At 36.6% G+C, this 23,018-nt stretch overlaps 3 protein-coding genes across 5 annotated transcripts; all 3 read left to right on the top strand.

Moving 5' to 3' along the window:
• Positions 1-6,355: 6,355 nt before the first annotated feature.
• Positions 6,356-13,699, top strand: LOC149399968 (Protein kinase superfamily protein). Of its 3 annotated transcripts, XM_089611638.1 has the most exons (18): positions 6,358-6,894; positions 7,284-7,358; positions 7,447-7,539; positions 7,742-7,849; positions 7,976-8,110; positions 8,208-8,258; positions 8,367-8,420; positions 8,529-8,582; positions 8,822-8,905; positions 9,011-9,190; positions 9,270-9,356; positions 9,436-9,516; positions 9,651-9,746; positions 10,165-10,536; positions 10,946-11,233; positions 11,326-11,715; positions 11,827-12,070; positions 12,820-13,699. In XM_089611638.1, the coding sequence occupies exons 1-18, from the start codon at positions 6,807-6,809 to the stop codon at positions 13,418-13,420; spliced, it is 3,081 nt and encodes a 1,026-aa protein (XP_089467764.1). In that variant the 5' UTR covers positions 6,358-6,806; the 3' UTR covers positions 13,421-13,699. The 3 variants fall into 3 exon arrangements, with proteins under 3 accessions (XP_089467762.1, XP_089467763.1, XP_089467764.1); XM_089611636.1 differs by having other exon boundaries at positions 6,356-6,894; positions 11,326-12,070; XM_089611637.1 differs by having other exon boundaries at positions 6,357-6,894; positions 9,273-9,356; positions 11,326-12,070.
• Positions 13,700-15,325: 1,626 nt separating this feature from the next.
• Positions 15,326-17,482, top strand: LOC149399967 (uncharacterized). The gene is made up of 4 exons (XM_089613869.1): positions 15,326-15,483; positions 15,573-15,673; positions 16,957-17,035; positions 17,127-17,482. Exons 1-4 carry the CDS (start codon positions 15,481-15,483, stop codon positions 17,172-17,174), a joined length of 231 nt encoding a protein of 76 aa, XP_089469995.1. The 5' UTR covers positions 15,326-15,480; the 3' UTR covers positions 17,175-17,482.
• A 930-nt stretch (positions 17,483-18,412) lies between these two features.
• LOC149399966 (WD-40 repeat-containing protein MSI4-like) lies at positions 18,413-22,829 on the top strand. Its single transcript, XM_089612044.1, has 15 exons — positions 18,413-18,726; positions 18,807-18,870; positions 18,956-19,042; positions 19,128-19,190; positions 19,309-19,374; positions 19,457-19,531; positions 19,763-19,838; positions 20,169-20,382; positions 20,632-20,713; positions 21,171-21,244; positions 21,384-21,495; positions 21,598-21,672; positions 21,775-21,842; positions 22,134-22,233; positions 22,377-22,829. The coding sequence occupies exons 1-15, from the start codon at positions 18,509-18,511 to the stop codon at positions 22,476-22,478; spliced, it is 1,476 nt and encodes a 491-aa protein (XP_089468170.1). The 5' UTR covers positions 18,413-18,508; the 3' UTR covers positions 22,479-22,829.
• The last annotated feature ends 189 nt before the right edge of the window (positions 22,830-23,018 follow it).

Raw genomic sequence — 23,018 nt, 5'->3', positions numbered from 1 at the left:
ACTATACCATCAATACAAGATTATCTGAAACTGAAATATAAATTACAAAGTAATATAAAGTCATATGAATGCATGTGAATAACTAGATGAAAAACTTCAAGCAAAAAAATAAAATAAAATAAATAAAATAATAATAGCTAAATGAAAAAACACGTTGAAAGTTTGAGACAACTGGTGGACACATTTTATTTTTTGAAGTGGTCCACTAAATATACATATCCCTGACTTTGATTGGGAATTTTTGTGTGTGACTTGTCCACATCTGAAAGCTTTTTCACTTCTGATGACGGAATTGGTGGTGATGTGGTGGGGATCTAGAAATATAAATTCAATAAAATATTGAGAGCAATAGAGCAAATAATACCTTGGTTTTTGTCCACTAAAAAATAACATAAAAATGACATTTTTCTTTGGTACTAATAAGTAAAAACTACGCTGATTTTTTTAAGCGAATGCAAAACACATATATGCCAACAACTACATGCACAGCATAAAAGAATGCTTAAACATCAAACTAAATAGTCTGTATAGTTCATGTCACATTCGCACCCGAATAATTGAAACAATTTGTTGTAAAAATCTCTCTCTCTCTCTCTCTCTCTCTCTCTCTCTCTCTCTCTCTCTCGTTATTATCGTCCAATTCTTCACTCCTGCAACCTACTCTACTGACTATGATGACTGTTCTTCAATTTGTTATTATTCCTTTCAAGACAGTTTCAACCCAAGGATAGGATTCGGTACCATTATTTACTTTCCACCCACACATATTGATGTATCAAATTAAACAATTAAAAACTCAATCCATCAATCCAGTGTGATCACAGTGTATTGCACGGGATTTGCATTCTTTTTTTAATTTTATTTTACCACATAAATGTGATGGCTATATTTAGCAATAAAAAAAATGTCCTTGATAAAATTAAAAAAAAAAAAAAAACTATTTCCCGTAGACTTTCCCCCCTTTGCAAGATTCACGTGTGATTTAGTTTTTCACGAAGCTAATATGATTTGTCTTCAAATGCAAAACAATTTGGTACTTGACAGATAACATCGTTGGAAAATATTGTTATTTCATTAGCTGATTGATAACATCTTTGGAATGTTATAATGTATATTTGTACATTAAATTCTTACTCACGGACGATGAGTACGTAAACTTAACCAATTCATTCTTTATCCGTTTAAAAAAACAAAAACAAACAACAACAACAACAACAACAACAACGACGACATATGGGCACAAAACCGTCTCTTCTGTTCTCCTACACATAACACGGAATTAAGTATTCCGTATGTCATGGAAATAGTTTTTCCCTGGACGAATCAGCAAAAACAAAACATCTACAATTGTTTATGAATCATGACGGTTTTAACAAATCTACTGTGTTGGTTGCATTATTAGACCGAGGTTTTGACGGAACTTGTAAAAAAGTCCATCTGGTGATGTTTAATTTATCGATTTCAATAAAATAAGCAAGTTTATTTGAATTTAGCTAGTAACGAATTTTTTTGTTTGTTGATAAAATGCTGTTAAAAGGCTTTGAGTAGAGTAGTATTCATTAGTGTTAGATATTTTTTTTAGTTGTATAGTGATTTTAATTTGCTCGAGAAAAATATAGTAGAAGATCAAACGAAAGATATTAATATTCATATAGTCATTAACTTGGTTAGTAAGCTTGTTTTAACCAAAATTGGATTTCAATGAATTACTTGCATGTATTTTTATATATAATGGTTTAATCAAATTCATTTAATGATAATGATTTTTATTTGAAATTTCATCGTGTTGTTCATCATGTTCATTTTTTGTCCATTGCACACGTCCCAACGCATTTATCCTCAGAAATTTGCGAGCAAGATATATTTCATCATACCTGCCGACCTTAATTTCTTACCCACAATTTTAATTGTCATATGACTTACATTAATCAACATTGACACGATCGATACATCTTGTTACTGATTTTGAAATTCGGTTCACTGGATTAAGAATCATGAACTAGTTACTAACACATCAAAATATTCACATTAAATTGCTCATGTACCGCCTCACACGCACTATGAATGAAAATTGCGCTTCTCGTTTCTTTAATCAATGTACGATGTTGCTTAATTGGATTTGACGAGTATTTTTAATTGATACATCTTTAGTCTTGGACTTGTAGATGCTTTTTCACGATATTTGTGTATGAATACTTTATTAGGAGTGTTGTCACGGCTTTTTGCTTTATTTTTTATTTAACTTGATCATTTTGTCAAGCCGTGACTGGAAAAAAGTTATGACCTAAAAATGTCCTAGCCATGAATGACGTATGAACAATGAAATGAGTCATTGGATAAAATCACATTTCTCAAAAGTAAATGGAAGAATTAGTTGGCTTATTTAAAGTTATAAACTTATAATTGCAGAATGGTTCAAGACTTTATTGAGCAATGGTTAGGCTATAATAAGCTACAAAAGCTATCTTATGAAGAAAAAAAAAAGCTATATATCAATTGCGCGCTTTATGAATCTAGCTAAAAAGCTATCCAAAAGAATAATTATATTAATATTTTTGTTTTTTTATAACTAATCCCAAAAACGTCCCACATACTCATTGAGTTTCTCTTTTTCCTTTTATCCGCTTCCTTTAATTCTATTATATATAATCCATCTTAGTTTTTTTTAATAGAAAATAAACTATTAATCATCTAGTTTATTTCTTGTTTTTGCAAGTTCCAACCAAGTTAGTGCTATTCTATATCTATACGTTTTAAGTTTTAAACCTTCAAAAAAGTTTTTAACTTTGACTTTAATCCATCAAATATCTCTCAGAAAAACTACACTCATAGTAATCTTAATTCTTAAGACGTTGATAGCCACTAAGTCATGATTTGCTGGTGCACTAGAAGATACCATCTGCTCCGTAAAATATCTTGTCCTAATTATCAAAAGAAAGCAACTCAATAAAGGCCACAAATCAAAAGAAATAAAAGTTATACGTCAACATGCCTCGTCACCACCACAAGGGTGTATAGTAAAAAAATAATAATAATATAGTAATATTATATATAATATATATATGATAAACACCACCTCTTTCCCAATTTTCATCCTCAGGCCGTCACGTGGTGTCACCAGGCGGCGACACGTGACGGCCTTAATTTTTTTTTTTTTCGTTTTTTTTCCTTTATTTTTTTCTTTTAATTTTTTTTCACCTTTATTTTTTTCCCTTTGATTTGTTTTTGCCTTTAGCTTTTTTTTTGTTTTCATCAATATATTTTGTAAAACTTTTTTTATGTATATTGTTTTTTTCTCCCTCTATCATCAATATATTTTGTATAATTTTTTTATGTATTTTATAATCATAATTACTAATACTATATTATACTATACTAATAACATACATTATTTTGAGTGTATGTTATTATATATATATATATATATATATATATATATATATATATCTTTAAATAGTTTTATATTTTCTTTATCAAATTTTCTTTCCGTTTTTCTTTGATATTTATTTCCCTTCACTTTATATGTATCTCCATATTTCATTGAAAGCGAACGCAAGTTTTATTTACCCATGAAAGTCTAACCAATGTACAAAGTAAATTTTTTACATTTTATTATTTATTCATGATTTTTAATGGTTTTTTTTTCTTAGTCGCTGATTTTTTAGTGCACATTGTTTAAGAAGCTTGATAACACAAGTTAACCTCTACCAATTTTACTTGCTATTATCATTTATAATATCCTAAAATCATTCGCGCGTAGCGCGTTGCTAAAACTAGTATATATATTATATATAAAAGTTGTACCTATTTTATAGGTACCGGCACATGTAAATTAAATAAGTTGAATAAAAAAAACTCAATACATCAATAAACACCTAATTTTTTTTTTTTTTTTACGTTTATGTGCATAATTTTTTTTATTTTATTTTTATTTTTATTTAGAATATCATCTTTAGTCTTGGTTTGTTTTCCTCCATTGTCTTTGTATATCTAAAGACAAAACTATTGTCTTGCATTGTATTTTTATGAGGGTTCTGGTAAGATTTAAGTTTATGTAAATTTGAGTTTCTCTCTCGAAGTCTCTTAGTTTTTAGTCAGTTATGTTGGCAATAAATGGGTTTTTTTTTTTTTTTTTGTTAAAGAGTTGATTTTGACTCAATAACTTGTAAAAATTACCGAAATATAATTACCGAAATATAACACAATTGTGATTCTATAAACGCTTTTAATCCGATTTAACTTGATAATAAATATATGGGAAAATAACACATTTATACCCTGTGTTTTAGTGAAATGTCAAGTTTAACCTTCGGTTTTCAAAAATGTCGAGATCATAGCCTCTGTTTAACTAAAATGACGAAATTATACCCTCTGTTTAACTAAAATGACGAAATTATACCATGAAATGAATAACAGCGTCACAAATCTCCCTTTCATTGATATTAACTCTTATATAAGAAAAATCGAATCAAATCTAAATCAGTACCCTAACTTCCAAATTCTCAATTTTGAAATAAAAATAGCCTTAAATTGAAATTAAATAATAAAACTCATACTTTCTAAGAAATGAATTCATTCCGTGTTCGAATTGTAACTCTAAATCCTGGATTCTCTGTTCGAATATGCGATTTTGATGACTATCAACTATCGATGTTTACCCCTTTGCCTCTTTCTGTGTTCTTCACGATTAAGAGACTGTTGTTTATTTTTTAGTTTTTAAATAAATTACATATATGGCGCGAATGAATAAAGATAATTGGTGTTTATATATAAATATTATAGTCAACGTCAATGAAAAATCAATAAAAAGAATATTCGTGACACTGTTGTCTATTTCAGTGTATAATTTCGTCATTTTAGTTAAACAGAGAGTATAATTTCGTCATTTTAGTTAAACAGAGGGTATGAACTCGACATTTTTGAAAACCGAGGGTTAAACTCGACATTTCACTAAAACACAGGGTATAAATGTGTTATTTTCCCTAAATATATTCCTGTATCGAAATTGTAAAAATTTGCACTAGCGGTTGCATTACCTTCATTCTACATTCTACTAGAATAATTTGATTTTAAAAAATAAATAATTTCAACAACCCATATAATTTTTGTTGATATCAGAAAATAGATACAACATCTGTCTCAGAGAAAACCCACGTACGCCGAACATGTAAAGCCGACTACATGAAGATTTAGGTTGGATTATCCATATAATAGACGAATCTAATTACAAAAAAAAATTAATAAATAAATATTAAGGGTGCTGATGATACGTGAGATGCATCGAGGGTGTAAGAAAAAATAAGATCCCCTTTTTCACTTTTTTGATGTTCTTATATAGTACGTGGATTGTCTAGAGTGTGGGTTGATCAGACCCACGTTTTGACATTTATGTTGATAAATGTTCATTTCGTGTGTGCAGAAGTTATATTTTTGATAACTGTTTTGGCTTATGTGGTCAATTGGCGGTTATCCGAAGTTTACGTGACCATTGTAAACATTATATTTTAACTAGTTTTTAAGTAATCGCTAATTTCTCCGATCTTTTCGATTTTGTTTGGAGGTTATCGGACCTTAACTCACGATCTTATTCGTTTTTCATTCAAATTTATCACGAACATATCTGTTCGATATATAATTGGCTATTCAATATATATTTGGCTGATCGGTATGCATTGGTTTATTCTATGTATCACCTGATCCATGATATTTTACCCTTACACTCTTCATTCCTCATCTACGTCTCTTTCAAACACCATACCTAACATAATGAACACTTACCGGATATGAAATGTCAAGACAAAAAAATAAAAAAATATATTCGTTGACAAAATAAAATAGTCAATCGTGACGTCTATAAGTTAGGCAAAAAATGATAGGATTTTAATTTTTAACTAATAGCATTGCTCAAGCTCATAGAATGAGCAAACTGAAAAAAAATTAGTAAGAGGAAAAATAAACAGCGACTCGTAGAGAAAGGCAAGAAGAAAATGAGTCAACCAACCAAACTAGCATTAAATTAAACAAAACCCCCCACAATCAAACCAAAAGAGTTACAATTCCCAAGTAAATAAGCAAAGCAAAAGAAAATAGAAAAGAAATGAAGTTTGGTTGGTTATATTTATACATCACTCAAATCTAATATGATTCTTCTCACTCTACCCCACCTGGCCACCCATTACGACTCTCTCTCTCTCTCTCTCTCTCTCTCTCTCTCTCCTGGTTTGTGCTGTGGATGGTGTGTCATTACAGTCTGCGTATATTATATACGTAGTGTATTGTATAGTATATTGTATTATATAGTACGCATAGTTTATTTTATTTTATTTTTCTGCTGTGTATTTTTTTTTTATTTGTTTTATTGGCAATTAATTTGGTTTCTGGGTTAGTTTTTGGGCGTGTCCAAATCCTCATGTCAGTGAAAGCAGTGGTTTTCCCTTCCATGGAGATCTCACGGCTCTGCTTAGACCAGAGCACGAGTTTCTCTCACAAAGTGATTGCCTTTTTGGTTGTTTTGGGGCTTCTCACCAAACCCAGCTCTGGGTATTCCGATAAAACTTTTTCCTTCCAATTACTTGCCTCCAACGTCCCTTTTCTTCTTGTTGCTTTAAGCTATCACCACCACCAATAATCAAACTTCTTATTCTTCTTCTTCTTTTTTTATTTTTTATTTTTTTTAACACCCCAATTTATTAGTTGATTCAATTGGCATGCTTGCTTGCTTGCATGATTGATTGATTTCTTTCTCCGCCATTAAAGTTGGACTTCATTTGTGAGAGCTTGGTGTTTAGTTGGGGTGTGTGTATGGGATGAGGATGTGGATGGTGATGCCAGCAATATTCAAGCTGGTTTCTTTCTCTCTCATTGTATTTGCTTTGCCTCTTCAAGGATCTTCAGGTACATTAAAATGTCCATTTTCCACTTTTTTATTCTTCTCTTTCAATTATATTGCTCAATCCATGTTGGGTTGGTATTGCTAAAAAAAAAAAAAAAACTGTGATTTTTTGCAACATTTTGATCTGGTTCTGGGTCTTTAATTGCTTGAATAAAGAAGTTTGCTTGTCAAAAGAGCTGCAATGAACTTAGCTTTAGAACTCATTGGAACCCACTTTCTGACTTATTCTAGAGTCAGTTGTGTTTTCTACTTCTTTTGGATCAATGTGATTTAGGACTGTGATTAACTGTAACATTTCCTTAAGGGAGCGAAATGTATTATAAATCTCCACGGCTTGTTTTAGTTTTCCCTTAAAAGTAACCACTGTTATTGTCCGTGATTCATCTCACAGAAGCAACGCTCGGTCCTTCCGGCCATGGAGTGTCATTTACGGGCAACCCTCCGAGCCCCGCGCCTCGTCAAATCGGTAAACTCTCATCCATAATATAATATATTCGATCTCGTGATAATACATGTAACATATTATGTATGTATGTATATATATATACGTGCAGGGTCATTTTCGCCTTCTCAGCTCATCCCTGGTCAACGAAACGCCCCAGCCAGTCCTCCAAGCCCTCCCCTAGAAAACGCACCGGTTTCCCAAGGTGAAAAAAAAATGACTGAAAAGAACCTCATACATTATTATTAATAAACGGAATGAAATGATTGATTTCCGTTACTTTCGAGAATTCCGTTCTGCCCCAGATGAACTTTCTTCCTCATCTCTGCAATCTCATTACAGTTTTCATGCCTTTCTCTAGACCAACAACTTTTAAGTGTTGATAAAGTGTTGGTGACTGTGTACAGCTCCTCTGCCTAACGAATCTCAACCTCACGCACCCTCTATTCCACCAGTGGATTCTCGGGGAAAAGATCCAATTGTAGGGACACCAAGCTCAATGCCAGTTGCTCCGGGTAAGATGAGATGAGATAATCCGCTCGGGGTGTTTTTCTTCTTCTTTTCTTTCCGAGTTATGATTTGTAGTCGAGATGAATTTCCTGAACGACGGGCTCTTATTGTTAAGTGGTTCACAAATCCAGTTCCGACGCCTTCGAGGATTTCGCCGCAGGTTTCCCCGGTTGTCAATCCAAGTGTGCCGGTGGCTTCGCCTCCGAGTGATCGTCAAAGAAATTCTTCTAACAATGCGAGTCCAGTTTCTGAGCCCATTACTCCAGGTACATGATCATTGCTGTTTATTTATTTTTTTTTTTATAATTTTTTTTTTTTATGTAATACTAGAATTTTCTGGTAATGGTTTAATCTCGACAACAGTTTCTGCCGCATCGCCGCCGCCACAAAAGGAACCGAATTCGAGTCCTCCGGGTACACCTTGCTATATATATCATCTTACTTTCATATTTTGAGAAGAAAAGGAAAAATCATTGTTAGTAACCAGTTGTTTCTGACTTCCCTTTCTTTGATGATTTGTAGTTCCGGCGATATCTTCGCCAAGTCGAGCGCCAGAACGTTCTCCGACACAACCCAGTAAATTTTTTTTTTGTTTCGTGAAGGAAAACATGCAGTTTGTTTTGTTCATATTCGGCTCATTTGAGCTCGACCTTTTCTCACTTCCCGTTCTTTGATGATATGCAGTTCCCGGGATATCTTTGCCAAGTCGAGCACCACAAAGTTCACCGACACCACCAGGTAGTTTTTTTTTTATCTTTTTCATATAGGAAAACATGTAGTTTGTATTATTAATTTTTTTTTTTTACTTCAATTGTCTTCTTCTCCAGCTCTGTCAGAACTTACATGTTTCTAGTACAATTTTTTAAGTAAAACAGTTGATTTTTGTAGGCATATATATGACCAAAAACTTGTATAGTATTAATTCCAAATTGTAAATTTTCATGATTTGCCGACTTATCATACTCTGAATGTCCCAGAGAGTACAATTTCTCCTGCTGCTGCACCTTCGAATAAAAATCCAGAGCCATCGCCACCAATGAGCCGAACCCCAGTGAAGAATGGTACGTTGAAAAAAAAATAAACATTGTTGGAACTTGCAGAATATGTTAATGGGGTTACATATTTAATTTATAATTTTATATCCTGTTATGTATACATACATATAGGTTCGGATATTGCTCCCGCGCCGTCGAATTTGCTTCCCAAATCTCATACTAATAGACATCGTCCAGCGTTGTCGCCTCGGGCCTCGTTCAAGAATCCTTACAATCCAAGGAAAAAAACCGCCCATCCCACTCCTGCACCGTCTTATCCACGTTCTCCTCCTCCGACTTCAGAACAGAAGGGTAGGCTTCGTAATTTTCCAGGGAATAAAACGGTGCTATTTTATCGGTGATTTAGGATTTATTTAGTTTGCTGATAAAGTAGGTCCCGCGGTCCCACCATCACCGCTCCGAGCACGAAAACACGGCCGTTTTCATTCTCCTCCTGGACCCCCGGTACCAATATCAGGTACTGTTTTCTGACTTGAATCAGATTTTAGTTAAATTCATTCGGGTTATTGAGTTCTCGAGTCACATGGATTGTGTAGATACCCCAATAGCTTCACCATTAGCCAGTGTCTCACCAACACCCGCTCCGTCGCAGAAAGCTTCATCTGGGAACCCCAAAAGTATGAAAAATACTTGATTCCTTATTGTGTATTCTTAGTCTCTAATTCTCATGCCATTGATAATAGCAGCAAAGCGCCTTACTGGCGGATTGTAGTTACAGTTAACAAATCGGTCATTTTATTTTCTTCGCCAGGTGTTTTTTTTCCTACCACGCCTCCGTCGAGTATCCCAGAGGCACCACCACTTATACCACCATTCCGAGCATTCCCTCCTCCACCCCCTAATGAAGGTTAAAAAAAAACACTTGCTGATTTCATTCTCATGCTTCACTCATAAGGTTTTGTTCTTTTCTTTTTTATGAGGACTTTAAATAATGGGTCCATTAGGTAAATAGCCACATTTACAGTTTGACATTGCTAAATAGCAACGTTTCGTAAATCTTAGGTAAATAGCCACTTTCATATATTTACAGGCGTAAATCTTAGGTAAATAGCCACTTTCATTTATTAGGCCACGCCATCTTTATGGCTATTTACCTAAGATTTACGAAACGTTGGCTTTATAGCAATTCCAAACATTTTAGTTGGCTATTTACCTGATTTTTGTTAAATAAATTAGTTGGTTGTTTTGCGCACAGTTTTTTTATTTTTTTAATAGAGGTTGGAAACAGTGATTTTTTTCATACCATTTTCCTTTCTTGCTTGCAGATTGTTCGACAACCATTTGCACAGAGCCGTACGCGAACACCCCGCCCGGGTCACCTTGCAGCTGCGTTTTACCGATTCAAGTGGGACTACGCCTCAGTGTTTCCTTGTACACATTCTTCCCGTTAGTCTCGGAGCTCGCCCAGGAAATCGCCACCGGGGTTTACGTAAAACAAAGCCAGGTTCGTATCATTGGAGCTAACGCGGCCAACCAGCAAACGGATAAGACGGTCGTCCTCATCGACTTGGTGCCGCTCGGAGAAAAGTTCGATAACACCACTGCCTTTTGGATTTATCAAAGATTTTGGAACAAACAAGTGGCCATTCGAAAACTCCACTTTGGCGATTATGAAGTCTTGTATGTTCGGTATCCAGGTACAATTTTTCAACACCATGGAAACGATCGGGAAAAAAAAAATTAAAATCCCTAGCATTTTCCTTGCCTCACGGGAGAAACAAATATGAAAGTAAATGTTATAACTAAAATTTGCATTTGATTTTTCCTCTAAAAATAAGTGGAAATACATTATCTCTCTCCCTTAAATTTCAGTTTTTTTTTGTCATTCAAATTTTTTTAATACATCCCAACCATAATAGGAAATATAGTGAGAAAAATCTTTCGTTTGTCCCCTAAAAATTTTCTATTTTCCTTACACTACAAAAAATTTAATTTGTTTTTTCTCACCTTTTTCATTTTCCTAAGTGAAATCCGGGTCCCAAACAAAGCTCTTCCCTCCTTTATATCCATTTATTAATAGAACCTTTCTTATGCTATAACTTGTAGGTTTACCCGAACATCCACCTTCCGGCATTGGCATAGTTGATGATGGCCCATATCCCGGTGCCAACGACAGCGCAAATACGAGAAAGCCCCTCGGAGTCGACGTGCCAAAGAGTCAACGTAAGAACGGTCTTAGTGGCGGCGTGATTACCGTCCTTGTCCTCTCGTCCTCCTTAGCAGTTATCTTCTGCGCCACCGCCGCTTGGATTTTTCTTTTCAGACGAAGGGACGAGAATTCCCAACCAAAACCGACCCCACATGTTTTGCTACCTTCCATTTCCAAACCATCCGGTAATTAGTTTCTTCCTAAATCCTAGGTGACTGTTAATCAATTGTAGACATATATCGATAAGCTTTGATTTCTCGTAATAAAAAAATTCCAGTGGGCACCGGGTCGGTTTTAGAGAGCAGAGATAGTTCTGCTACTTTATCGTTCGGGTCAAGCATCGCGACATACACGGGATCGGCCAAGACGTTCTCGGCGAGCGAGATAGAGAGGGCGACCGAGCACTTCAAGGCCTCGAGAGTGATAGGGGAAGGAGGGTTCGGGCGCGTGTACAGCGGCGTTCTCGAGGACGGGACCGAAGTCGCCGTCAAAGTCCTGAAGAGGGACGACCAGCAAGGTGCTCGCGAGTTCTTGGCTGAGGTCGAGATGCTTAGCCGGCTTCATCACCGCAATCTCGTAAAGCTCATTGGCATATGTGTCGAGGATCGTGCCCGTTGCTTGCTCTACGAGCTCATCTCAAATGGCAGTGTCGAATCTCACTTACATGGTATGTATAATACCTTTTTCTTTTTTTTCTTTTTTTTTTTTCTTTTTTTCTCCATCGTAAGTATTCGATCTTTTATCCTGATAGTTTTTCTATTATTTTATTATCTATCAGGCGTGGACAAGGAAAGTGCGCCGCTGAATTGGGGTGCGCGGGTGAAGATCGCGCTCGGTGCGGCCCGAGGGCTCGCGTATCTGCACGAGGACTCGAGTCCCCGTGTGATACACAGGGATTTCAAGTCGAGTAACATCTTGTTGGAAGACGATTTTACGCCGAAAGTTTCCGACTTTGGTTTGGCTCGCGCCGCCTTGGACGAGGAAAACCAACACATATCGACCCGCGTCATGGGAACATTCGGGTATGATATTTCATTTCTAGCACTGATCTATCTACTCCCATGTATTGCTCTTTCATGACCGCAAGTCTATCTGTAAATGATGATTTAAATGGGTTTTATCTGGTTCAACCAGTCTACTTGTTTTGAAGTTCTGGTTCCTGTTCTATACGGGACCTTTAATCTCTTGAAACAAAAACCTTTAAGGTCCAAACAAAACAAACTACTTGACGAGACATTGATTGTCTCATCTTTCCCTGACAAGAACCTTAATTTTAGATTAACAAACTTTCCGCATAAACCTCGCATGTAGAAAATGTATTTATTTCCAAGAGGTCCTGGGTTTTAGCCGTTCTATATATACTTGGTTATCAATCGCAAGTGTTTTCAATTCCCTAAACCCAGATTAATATATATATATATATATATATATATATATATATATATATATAACCATATAGAAACTCAAGTTTTGCCATATAGTCAACCTTTGGTGAATTTTAAGTAAATAGCCTCGAGATTTTATTAACAAAACTAAAAAAGACATTAATAGTTGTAAATATTCGTTAATAAAATGTAAATAACCATCAGACTCCAAGGGAATAAATGGAATGTTATAAACGTCTAAACAAAGCCACATCACCGTAATGACTATTTACTTAAATTTTACAAAAGATTGGCTATTTAGCAAATCTCCAAATTTCGGTGGCTTAGTTACTCAATCAATTGTATATATATATATATATAATTCTGTGATGAGTTTTGATTTGCAGATACGTGGCCCCGGAGTATGCGATGACCGGTCATCTTCTGGTGAAGAGCGACGTGTACAGCTACGGGGTGGTCCTGCTGGAGCTTCTGACGGGGAGGAAGCCGGTGGACATGTCGCAGCCGGCCGGGGAGGAGAACCTCGTCTCGTGGGCCCGGCCGCTCCTCACCGGCAGCGAGAGCCTCGAGGCCATCATCGACGGCGCTCTGGGCCCCGATCCCCCGCTCGACAGCGCGGCCAAGGTGGCGGCCATCGCGTCCATGTGCGTCCAGCCCGAGGTCTCGAACCGCCCCTTCATGGGCGAGGTCGTCCAGGCGCTCAAGCTCGTGTGCGACGAGGTCAACCAGGAAGCCATGGAAGACGACGACCGCCCCGAGCAGAGCCGCTGCTCCATCCACAGCTACGAGAGAGGGATGAGCGCTTCCGAGCTCTTCGCGGGGCCCGCCACGACGGAGGATTCCGAGTCGTTTCGGAGGCAGTCGAGCTCCGGTCCACTCGCGGGTGCCCGGAGGAGCGGGCACTTCTGGGAACGAACGAGGACGTTGTCCGGGGGAAGCGTTAGTGAGCACAGCCTCGGGTTCAGGTTATGGAACGGTTCGAATTGATGCCCTGAAAGGTTTTTTTTTTTTTTTTTTTTTTTTTTTTTTTTCGTTGCATGAATTTTTGTTCGAATCTTCTGACGGGGGTTTATTAAGCTTAATTAATGAGGTTCGAAGCGCCGGCTGTGAGAGTTGTTGCAAAGCGAATAATGGTGTTTGGTCCAAGATTTAGAATGTAAATCTAATCAATGAGAGTGTAAAGAGGGAAAGAGAAAGGCATTTGTTTTACACTTGTATTTTGTACAGAGAAATATTTTGGGGAAATGAAAATACGTTCTTCCTTCCTGGTTGCCCCTGCAATTTCAATTTTTTTTTTTTTTTTTTTTTTTTTTTTTCGTATCTTCGTTTTACTCTGACTCTGAGCAAGTACTAAAGTAGGTTAGTTGAGTTACGGAGACCATGGTCGTTGAACGACCAGACTGGCTCTCATTTACTACGGTTGCGAAGTACATTCTTAGAGCTTAATATAGGACCCTAGGTAATGAGGTGGTTGAAGATAGGGCGGCGCAAAAAAACCGTAAAAACCGTAAACCGGACCGGACCGGGGATTTTTAAACCGCCGGTCCGGTTTAAAACGGTTTTTTTTTTCCCCGGTCCGGTCCGGTCCGGTTTACTCAATGTAAACGGTCCGGTCCGGTTTTTAAAAAAAAAAACCGTTAAACCGGACCGGACCGGTTTATTTATAAAAAAAATTTAAAAAAATTAAAAAAAAATTAATTGATGTCCAATTAACCAAATTAGGCATTTGTGCATGTATTGAACTCCTAAATATGATTATATGTTTGTGTTTTGGTGGAAAATTAATGGTTTTTTTTAAAAAAATTATGTTAAACGGTTCAAAACGGTCCAACGGTCCAAAACGGTCCGGTCCGGTCCGGTCTAAACGGTTCAAAACGGTCTAAACGGTTTAAAACGGTCCGGTCCGGTCTGGATGATTTAAAACGGTCCGGTCCGGTCCGGTTTTTACAGTTTTTTGGTCCGGTCCGGTTTGGGTTTTTTTGAACCGTTTTGAACGGTCCGGTCCGGTTTTTTGACCGGTTTTGGACCGGACCGGACCGTGCACAGGCCTAGTTGAAGAGACGTGTTTGTGTCTCGTGAATAACTATAACTAGATATATCAGGTAGAGATCGTGTCCAACTCCGATATTTTTGTCAAACTTTGTAGAATGAAGTCATATCGAATGATTTTTACCCGCTTGAGAGAGTGGAGCTTGTCCATGTTTAACCTTTACAGTTTATGTTTTATTGTAGTTTGAACTTTGAAGAGCTCCCTCTGAATAGCAGTACGAGTGTTGGTATTTTACCCTCCCGACCTTATATAGTTGAGCACTCATAGGGACCAGTGACAGACTTTGACAGTCGATCACTATTAGAATCGACGTCAATCGATGTGAGAAGTCGACAGTAAAAAAAATCGATTCTATATTAGTCTAATGAGTGTTTTTTTTTTCGTCTAAAAACGTGAGAAAAGTTTTATTTTAAAAATTTTGTAAATAAAAGTCCATAGATAATAGTGGGTAGATAAAGGTAGAATATACGCTAATCAAACAAGTTAATTGTCTATGAAAAAGAGTAACATGTGTAAGAATTTATGAGCGATTTAAAATGGTCCGCACACAATTATATAACACATTACTCTTGAAAGATAGACAAAAAATTAGATACATAAGATAAATTAGACTCAAACTCGATACAAGAAAAAATCGTCCCGCTAAAATATGGATTGTCGTCTTTTGCATATGACTCTACAAAGTGAATAGATAATGTCTCTACAAAGTGAAAAATTGGAAAACTTTATAGTTGATGATTCAATTTCTCAATTTTATATTCCCATATACCAAATAATTAACAAATTTAGACATACCAGCCCCGAAGAACTCAAAGTTCGATTTTACCTGGCTAATATTTACTAGCCTCTCAAGTCGTTGGATTTCGTTCTAGCCTCTAATCGTACAGATCCAACGGTCATTGTATAACATCATATAGTCAATTTCACTCGATTTCGCAGATCAGAACATAAGCAAAGAAGAAGAAGAAGACCCACTTATCAGTCTCCGATATCTGCAATGGTACGTGATGAACAAATTCCGTTAGTATTTTCAATTTTAATAATTTTCATGGCCTTCAATCTTTCTGTCTCCCTTTTCTTTTAATGTAGGCTCCGAAAGCGATCACGAGTCCAGTGCCTGAAGCTTGGTACCCTACTCTGTCGGTCGTCATGCTCGCGATCGGTCTCATCGTCACTGCCTCTTTCTTCATGTAAGCTTTTCGATTGAATCTAAGATCATTGTGATCGAAAATTTTATATTTTTCAATTCGATTTTTGGTTCACGATCTTAGTTCCGTAGATCTGACGTAGAGAGAGATAGCCGGAAAACGGTTTTTTCAATCTGAATCTGATTATCGTCAATTATGCGGTTTAGAATCCTGCGACGATCTTTCACAATTGAAGAGGAAACATATTGTTAGGAAATTAGGGAGAAATGCGATAGTTTGAAATTCCACCTTATATCTTGTGTATACGTATGTATGTAATTTCCAATCCAAGGGTAAATATTAGTTGAGAATGAGAACATTAAACTCTAGCTTCTGATGTTATGTCTGTTATGACGGGATAAGATTTTTATAGTGTAAGTGTAACTTTCACAATATCGAATTAAACACGGGTTGAATTTATGGGTTCAATACTGATGTAGGTTCATATAATCTGTGTTTCGAAGAACAGACTTAAGATCATCTGACTGATAGCAGACAATGTTCATTTCTAGTTTTCTGCTGAATAATAGAAAACTTTTTATAGCTCCAATGGTTACTGAAGGCGAAGAATCATCTCATGATTCATCGAGAATTAATTTAGAATACAGATACACACAACACACACTGACCAGGGATTAAAAAGGGTTCTTATATCACCCAGGAAAAAAACGACTACTCTCTATTTCTAATTCTAGTGGATACAGCTCGTGGTGTACTGATTACACAATCACATAAAATACAAGGACTAGTTTGGCGAGTTTTCTATTTCTACAGTTATTATGGAAATCCCTGTGACAAATACGTTTCAGGAGATAGCACTTCTATGTAAAAAGAATCAAGGATGCCAAGCTGAGGCTATTCTTCTTTCTCTTTGCATTTCGACAGTTTTTCTGAGTTTAGATACAATTACACTGAAATTCCATGTGCTCGAGTTATAGTTTGTCGTTTTCTTTTTCGTTCTTTCCCGTGTATCCCTTGTTATACCTCCTTTTTTCATAGGTTATACATGCATTCATAATCTATGCTTTTGTCCCAGGCTTTCAGAAATTTGAATGAACGGTTTACTCGAACAATTAGATGTATTTTTGTCCTTTGTATCCCTAGTGTGCCTTGGCAAAACAAATAACTAAAACATGCATGCATTAATATGCTTTGTTTGGACGAGTATCCTGTAAGAGAGTCTGAGAACTCAGTTCCCATGTATCATTGTATTTCTCAACCTGTACATATTTCGGGTCACCCATTATACCAGACACAACTTATACTATTGCATTTTTCATTTGCAGCTACGAAGCGACCGCGTCTCGGAAAAACCGCAGTGTTGTCAAAGAGCTCATAACCGGCACAGTGGCTTCTGTTTTCCTGGTATGCCTGCAATTTCAGGTTTCATTACTTTTTTATAGTGCGTTGATTGGCTGTTTTTCCTAAATATACTGTTTAATCATGTATCATGCAGGGCTTCGGATCCTTGTTCTTGCTGCTTTCTTCGGGTGTTTACGTCTGATTATTCGACGTGAACTCTAATGAAATTTTGTTGAGCCTTGAACTATCTATATAGACAGGATAATACGCCATTGGTGTGTTTCCGGAATGGGAAGAAATGTCTCCTATACTTAGCGGATGGTTTAATGGAGAGATTATGAATTTAGAAGAGATGTTTGGTTTAACTTTTTAGTATCATGTACTTTCTTAAACAGGGGATAGTAACTGAGGCTAGGCGAGAGGAATTGCAGTGTTAATCCTAGTATGCACCAAGTCCAATACGTTTTTTTTTTAATGGGGTTATTTAATACGTTTTGATTCCTTCAAATATCTTTCAGCGTAAGATTCAGACGCCCCCGAAAAAAAAAATTTACAGTAAACAACGGTAAATACCCTATGAGCAGTTGGATCTATAATCATAACGAAGTTTTTGGACCTTGCTAAAATTTGAAATTTGTTTCGGAAAAGTATTTTTTTTAAGATACTGTAATTTCGATTTTAAAGAGGTTATTATGATAAGGAAATTATAGGTGAAAAACCAGACCTAAAATTAAAAAATGACAATATAACAAACTTTACTGTCTTCAGGCACTTCTTCCTCCTTCTAAAGCTCATCATCAGAAAATAGGAAATATCGATGACCGAACTTCACGGAATGTACAAGTTGAGTAACTGAGAGTTGATGGCATGTGCCTCCACATCTTATGAGGGCGGTCTAGAACTCATGAACAATCTTGTGATTAGGACGTCCTTCAAACACGCAATAAGATTTGTAATCATTTAAAAAAAAAATAGTCCACGCACACAAATTATAGTTAAAAAAAAACACAATGTCCATTCGTCGCAAGGAATGATGTCAAAAAATTCATCTTAAAATTTTCTAATTTCTCGTGTTGTCGTGACTGTGACTCGTGCAGTGCAAATTAATCATAAATGATCAAATCCAAATCATTAAAGCAGCATTACAAAAGTGTAATATATGCAAACATAATGAAATTAGCTGAAATTTAAAGTTTATGTGAGAGGGGAGATATTAGTGATTTTATAATTTATATGTTTAAGAGTATTTTGTCCGAAAATAATGTGATGATTTTCTAAATTTGACGATAACAAGAAGATTTAAAAAAAAAAAGAAGTTTTTTTCACATATTTTATCAAATTTTTCTTACAAATAATGAGAAAGAGCGAGATATGTAAACACGTGTCAGTGGGTCCACCCTGAGCAATAAATAATTAATTTTTTTATTTCCGCTTGTCATTACATTTGCATCAGAGAGTCAGGGAGGGTTTTAGCTCTCTTTCATTTCTAAGACACAGCAAACCGGAACAGAAGTGAGAGAGAATCGAATCGGCGGAATGGAAGGAGCTCAGTCGCCGCCGGTGAAGAAGAAGGAGACGAGAGGACGAAAGCCGAAGCCGAAGGAAGAGAAGAAAGAAGACCATCCGAAGCTCAAGAAGCCTCAACACCCTCACTCCGGCGCCGACGACTCTTACTCCCAATGGAAATCCGTCGTCCCTGTCCTCTACGATTGGCTCTCCAACCACAACCTCCTCTGGCCATCTCTCTCTTGCCGGTAAACACTCTCTCTCACGACCTCTCTCTCTCTCTCTCTCTCTCTCTCTCTCTCTCTCTCTAAACCTAGAAAACCCTCAGGTGGGGCCCGCAACTCGAGCAAGGCACCTACAAGAACCGGCAACGCCTCTACCTCTCCGAGCAGGTAGGTTTTTCGCTTCCCCTGCCTGTTCATTGGTTCATCGATTCACATTGATGTTTCAACGTCTCTCTCTCTCTCTCTTTCTCAGACCGACGGTACAGTTCCGAACACTCTGGTGATAGCGAATTGCGAGGTTGTCAAGCCAAGGGTCGCCGCTGCCGACCACATTTCGCAGGTTAAGAAATGGCGTTTGTTTTTATTTCAATGGCGTGCTTCCTAGGGTTTTAATTTTTCTAGTTATGTTGATATTTTTTTTTTAGTTCAATGAAGAAGCGCGGTCGCCGTTTGTGAAGAAGTACAAGACAATCATACATCCCGGAGAGGTATGTTCTGTGGTGATGAATTTTCGGGGAACGAGTATGAGTGAGTGCTGTTCTTGTATAATTGGGTAGTTGCTATTTGTATCTGATTGATATGACCGCTGTTCTTTTTTTCTGATAGGTTAACAGGATCAGGGAGCTTCCACAGAATTCGAAGATTGTTGCTACACACACCGACAGCCCCGACGTAAGTGTGCCTGAGTTCGGAGTTGTTTGCTGGTCTGTGGTTTTGATTTTTCATTCATTGAATTTAATGGAAATTTGTTCAGGTTTTCATTTGGGATGTTGAAGCCCAACCAAACCGCCACGCTGTTTTTGGAGCTGCGAATTCTCGTCCGGATTTGGTATGGTTTTGGTTTTGGACCAGGATGATAACATTGATGTACATTTTAGAACAAGGTTTTTGCTGTGAAATTCTTGTATAGCAAAGGCCCGTGGCTGGTTTGTAGAGTTAAATTTACAAATTTTAGGTTCTAATAATTAATTTCACACTTGTGTAAACAGTTGATTAGTTCAAGACGGCTATTTGGTTCACTGTTTAGCTCTTGCTTACTGGAATAATCTTCTTCTTGCAGATTTTGACTGGCCATCAAGATAATGCAGAGTTTGCCCTTGCAATGTGCCCAACTGAGCCCTATGTACTTTCTGGAGGTTGGCAATCTATATCAATTGTTTTTCCTTGACTACCATTAAATATTGGTTAAATTCTTTGTCCGGTAAATAAATGTCATCCTGAGTGCATGGTAAGAGATTTAAAAAAAAAAATAGAACAGTAAATTTACATTATTTTTTATTCTGGAAATAAATTCTCTCTAGAGCCAGAATCATTTCCGCCCATAAGATCTTATACACAAAGTTTCATTTCCGTCCGTAAGATCTAATACATGAAGTTTGTTTGTAATAATGCAAATATATGTGCACACACTAGAAAATTTGTTTCTTTTTCCCATTAATGTTGAATAATGGAGGTTTGTGTTGCAGGGAAAGACAAGTCTGTGGTATTGTGGAGTATTCAAGACCACATCACAGAAGCAGCTACAGATCCGGCAAACAAGTCTCCAGGATCTGGCGGATCAGTCATCAAACATGCCAAAAGTGGAGACGATAAAGCTGCTAATGGTCATACCGTTGCACCACGGGGAATTTACTATGGGCATGATGATACTGTTGAAGACGTGGCATTTTGTCCATCTAGGTGCCTTGAAAAGATTTAATGGGTTTTTTTTTTCTTTGTTTTGAGCTTTGTGGAAATTGAGTTTGTATAACCATACTGACATACTGGGCAGAGTTTTGAAATTTTCGTTATGCTTAAATTGCCGAGTAGCTGTGGTTCATTGTACCATATGTATATCCAAATTCCTAATTAGTTTAGTTTAGACAAAATTGATTACTATTTTTCCTCCTTCCAAATTTGATGACTTGTTTTTTTTTGTCTCTGTTGAAGCTCCGAGGAGTTTTGTAGCGTCGGTGATGATTCTTGTCTCATACTATGGGATGCTCGAGTTGGCTCTGACCCTGCTATTAAGGTGAGACTGGCGACCATTTTTGTTATGTCCTAAAGCAAGTGTCTGTGGATGTTAGTAGAAACTTGGAAACACCATTTAGCAGATACTCTAGTATTTCATATCAAATGTTGATATAAAGGTTATTTTTCAATGAACCAGTTTATTATCGGATGACGTAGTAACAATAACCAGTTGGCTCATATTTAGGTAAAAAATCTAATAAAGAAAGTAGCTTATGAGAAACTTACAGCTGTCAAGGCAGCCAAAAGCGTGGTTATAGGAATATCATAATTTTTGTAGCTTTCTCTCTAGTATATTGGTTCTTACTTAATTTTCAGTTGTAGTGTTCCCTCTAGTACATTGATTCTTAGTTTTTGTAGCGTTCTCTCTAGTATATATATTAGTTCTTAGTTAGTTTTCTCTTATTCATCATTATAATCTTTGACTTGTTACATACAATGAATGGCTTCATTCGCAGGTTGAAAAAGCACATGATGCCGATCTCCACTGTGTTGACTGGAGTCCTCATGATAACAATCTTATTCTAACTGGGTACTAATAATATCTTCATCTTTTTTTTCTCTGCACTCTTATTTCTTCTTTTATATTTTCTTTGTCCCCTTCAATATTTGAAAATTTCTTGTGCTTTATGATTTTCCCTGATTTTTGAGTTTGGCATGACTCTGTTCAGGTCAGCAGATAATTCCATTCGCTTGTATGATCGTCGCAATTTAACTTCTAATGGAGTTGGGACACCTGTTCATAAATTTGAGGGTCACAAAGCTGCTGTCCTCTGTGTCCAGGTGATAACCATGGATCATGTTTTATCACTTCCTCATTGTCTTTCTACTCGTAGGAAAATATTCGTGTTAACTTGCATATTCTAACAAAATCTTTTACTGCAGTGGTCTCCGGATCGAGCATCAGTGTTTGGAAGTTCTGCAGAAGATGGTCTCCTGAACGTTTGGGATTATGAACATGTACGAAATTTTATTATACGAATCTGTTTTCATCTATATGTGTGTCTTGTGTAGTAGATTCAGTAGGTGTGAACTTAAATATGTAAACGACAACGTTTTCAGGCCGGGAAGAAGGTTGATAGGCCAAATCAAAGTTCTAATGGCTTGCTTTTCCAGCACGCTGGGCACAGGTTTGGCTTTTTCATGTTTCATGGACTAGAATTAATAAAGTTTTTAAGTCACTGTCACTATCACTTTTGTTTTACATGCCTTGTATATTGGCTAATTCATAAATATTTGTAATCCTAATATAATGAATCATAAATTAGTCTCAACTACCTGACATAAGATGGGCTTTATTGGCCTACTTCTTGATTTTTAATAAATAATTGTTTGGGATGTATTTCTAGCATTATCATCAAGGTGAAGTATATCCTAGTATGTAATCTGTTTTTTTCTTCTTCTTGTTTTCCTTTATACAGGGACAAAATTGTTGACTTTCACTGGAACTCATTCGATCCTTGGACCATTGTAAGTGTGTCTGACGATTGCGAGACAACTGGCGGCGGAGGAACATTACAGGTTCTGTTTTTACGCAATCTCGTGTAACTTTGTAACATGAAACTGATTGCTCGATTGTGGTTTGAATAGCTGAAGTGCCAAAAACTAAGCATAACTATGAACGAGAAACTTGGATTAACTAATAGGATTCTTTTCCCGTGCAGATATGGCGCATGAGTGACTTGATCTACCGACCCGAGGACGAAGTTTTGGCAGAGCTTGAGAAGTTCAAGGCCCACGTTGTCGCTTGTACTTCTAAGGCTTGAGAGTAGTGCTAAACAAACTTGTTTAGACCAAGATTTATGTCAATACATGTCTAGTTTTTATTTTTCCGCAGAATTAGTAAGGATTCCTGGTCAAGCTCGGTTCATCGGGATTAATGCTTTTGTTTCGATAGAGAATCAGGATTTATATTTTCAAACTGTTTAAGAGCGTCTTCTGTTTCAATTTCCTTATCAGAACCGGAACTGGGCATCGAATTTTTACCTAGAACTGCGTTATGCTTAAATATTTGAACTTGCTTGCTATGCCATGCCTTTTTGAGGATGTGGGTATAGTGCACTTAAGACTCTTTTTGGACGATTCTTCAGCGGTAATGAAATGGATTAATTGGTACATAGCTGTCCTGTTTTTTCAGGTGAATTTATGGCCTATTGGATCACTTTTCGTATTGCATTTGTGATATAAAGACAAATGCCTGATCACGTATGATATAAGTTTGTGGTGGACATGTTACAGGCGTTCATAAATGTGGATTCATCTGACAAATCTTGATGGGTTTAACATTTCTTTGCCGTCCCTATTCA

Source organism: Urtica dioica, chromosome 4 (genome assembly GCF_054948205.1).
Source record: "Urtica dioica subsp. dioica isolate 48M chromosome 4, U.dioica_male_clone48M_v1_H2, whole genome shotgun sequence".
In the NCBI taxonomy this organism is placed as follows: Eukaryota; Viridiplantae; Streptophyta; class Magnoliopsida; order Rosales; family Urticaceae; genus Urtica; species Urtica dioica.
Note: the sequence above shows the minus strand (reverse complement) of the source record. Positions and strands in the feature narration are given on the sequence as shown.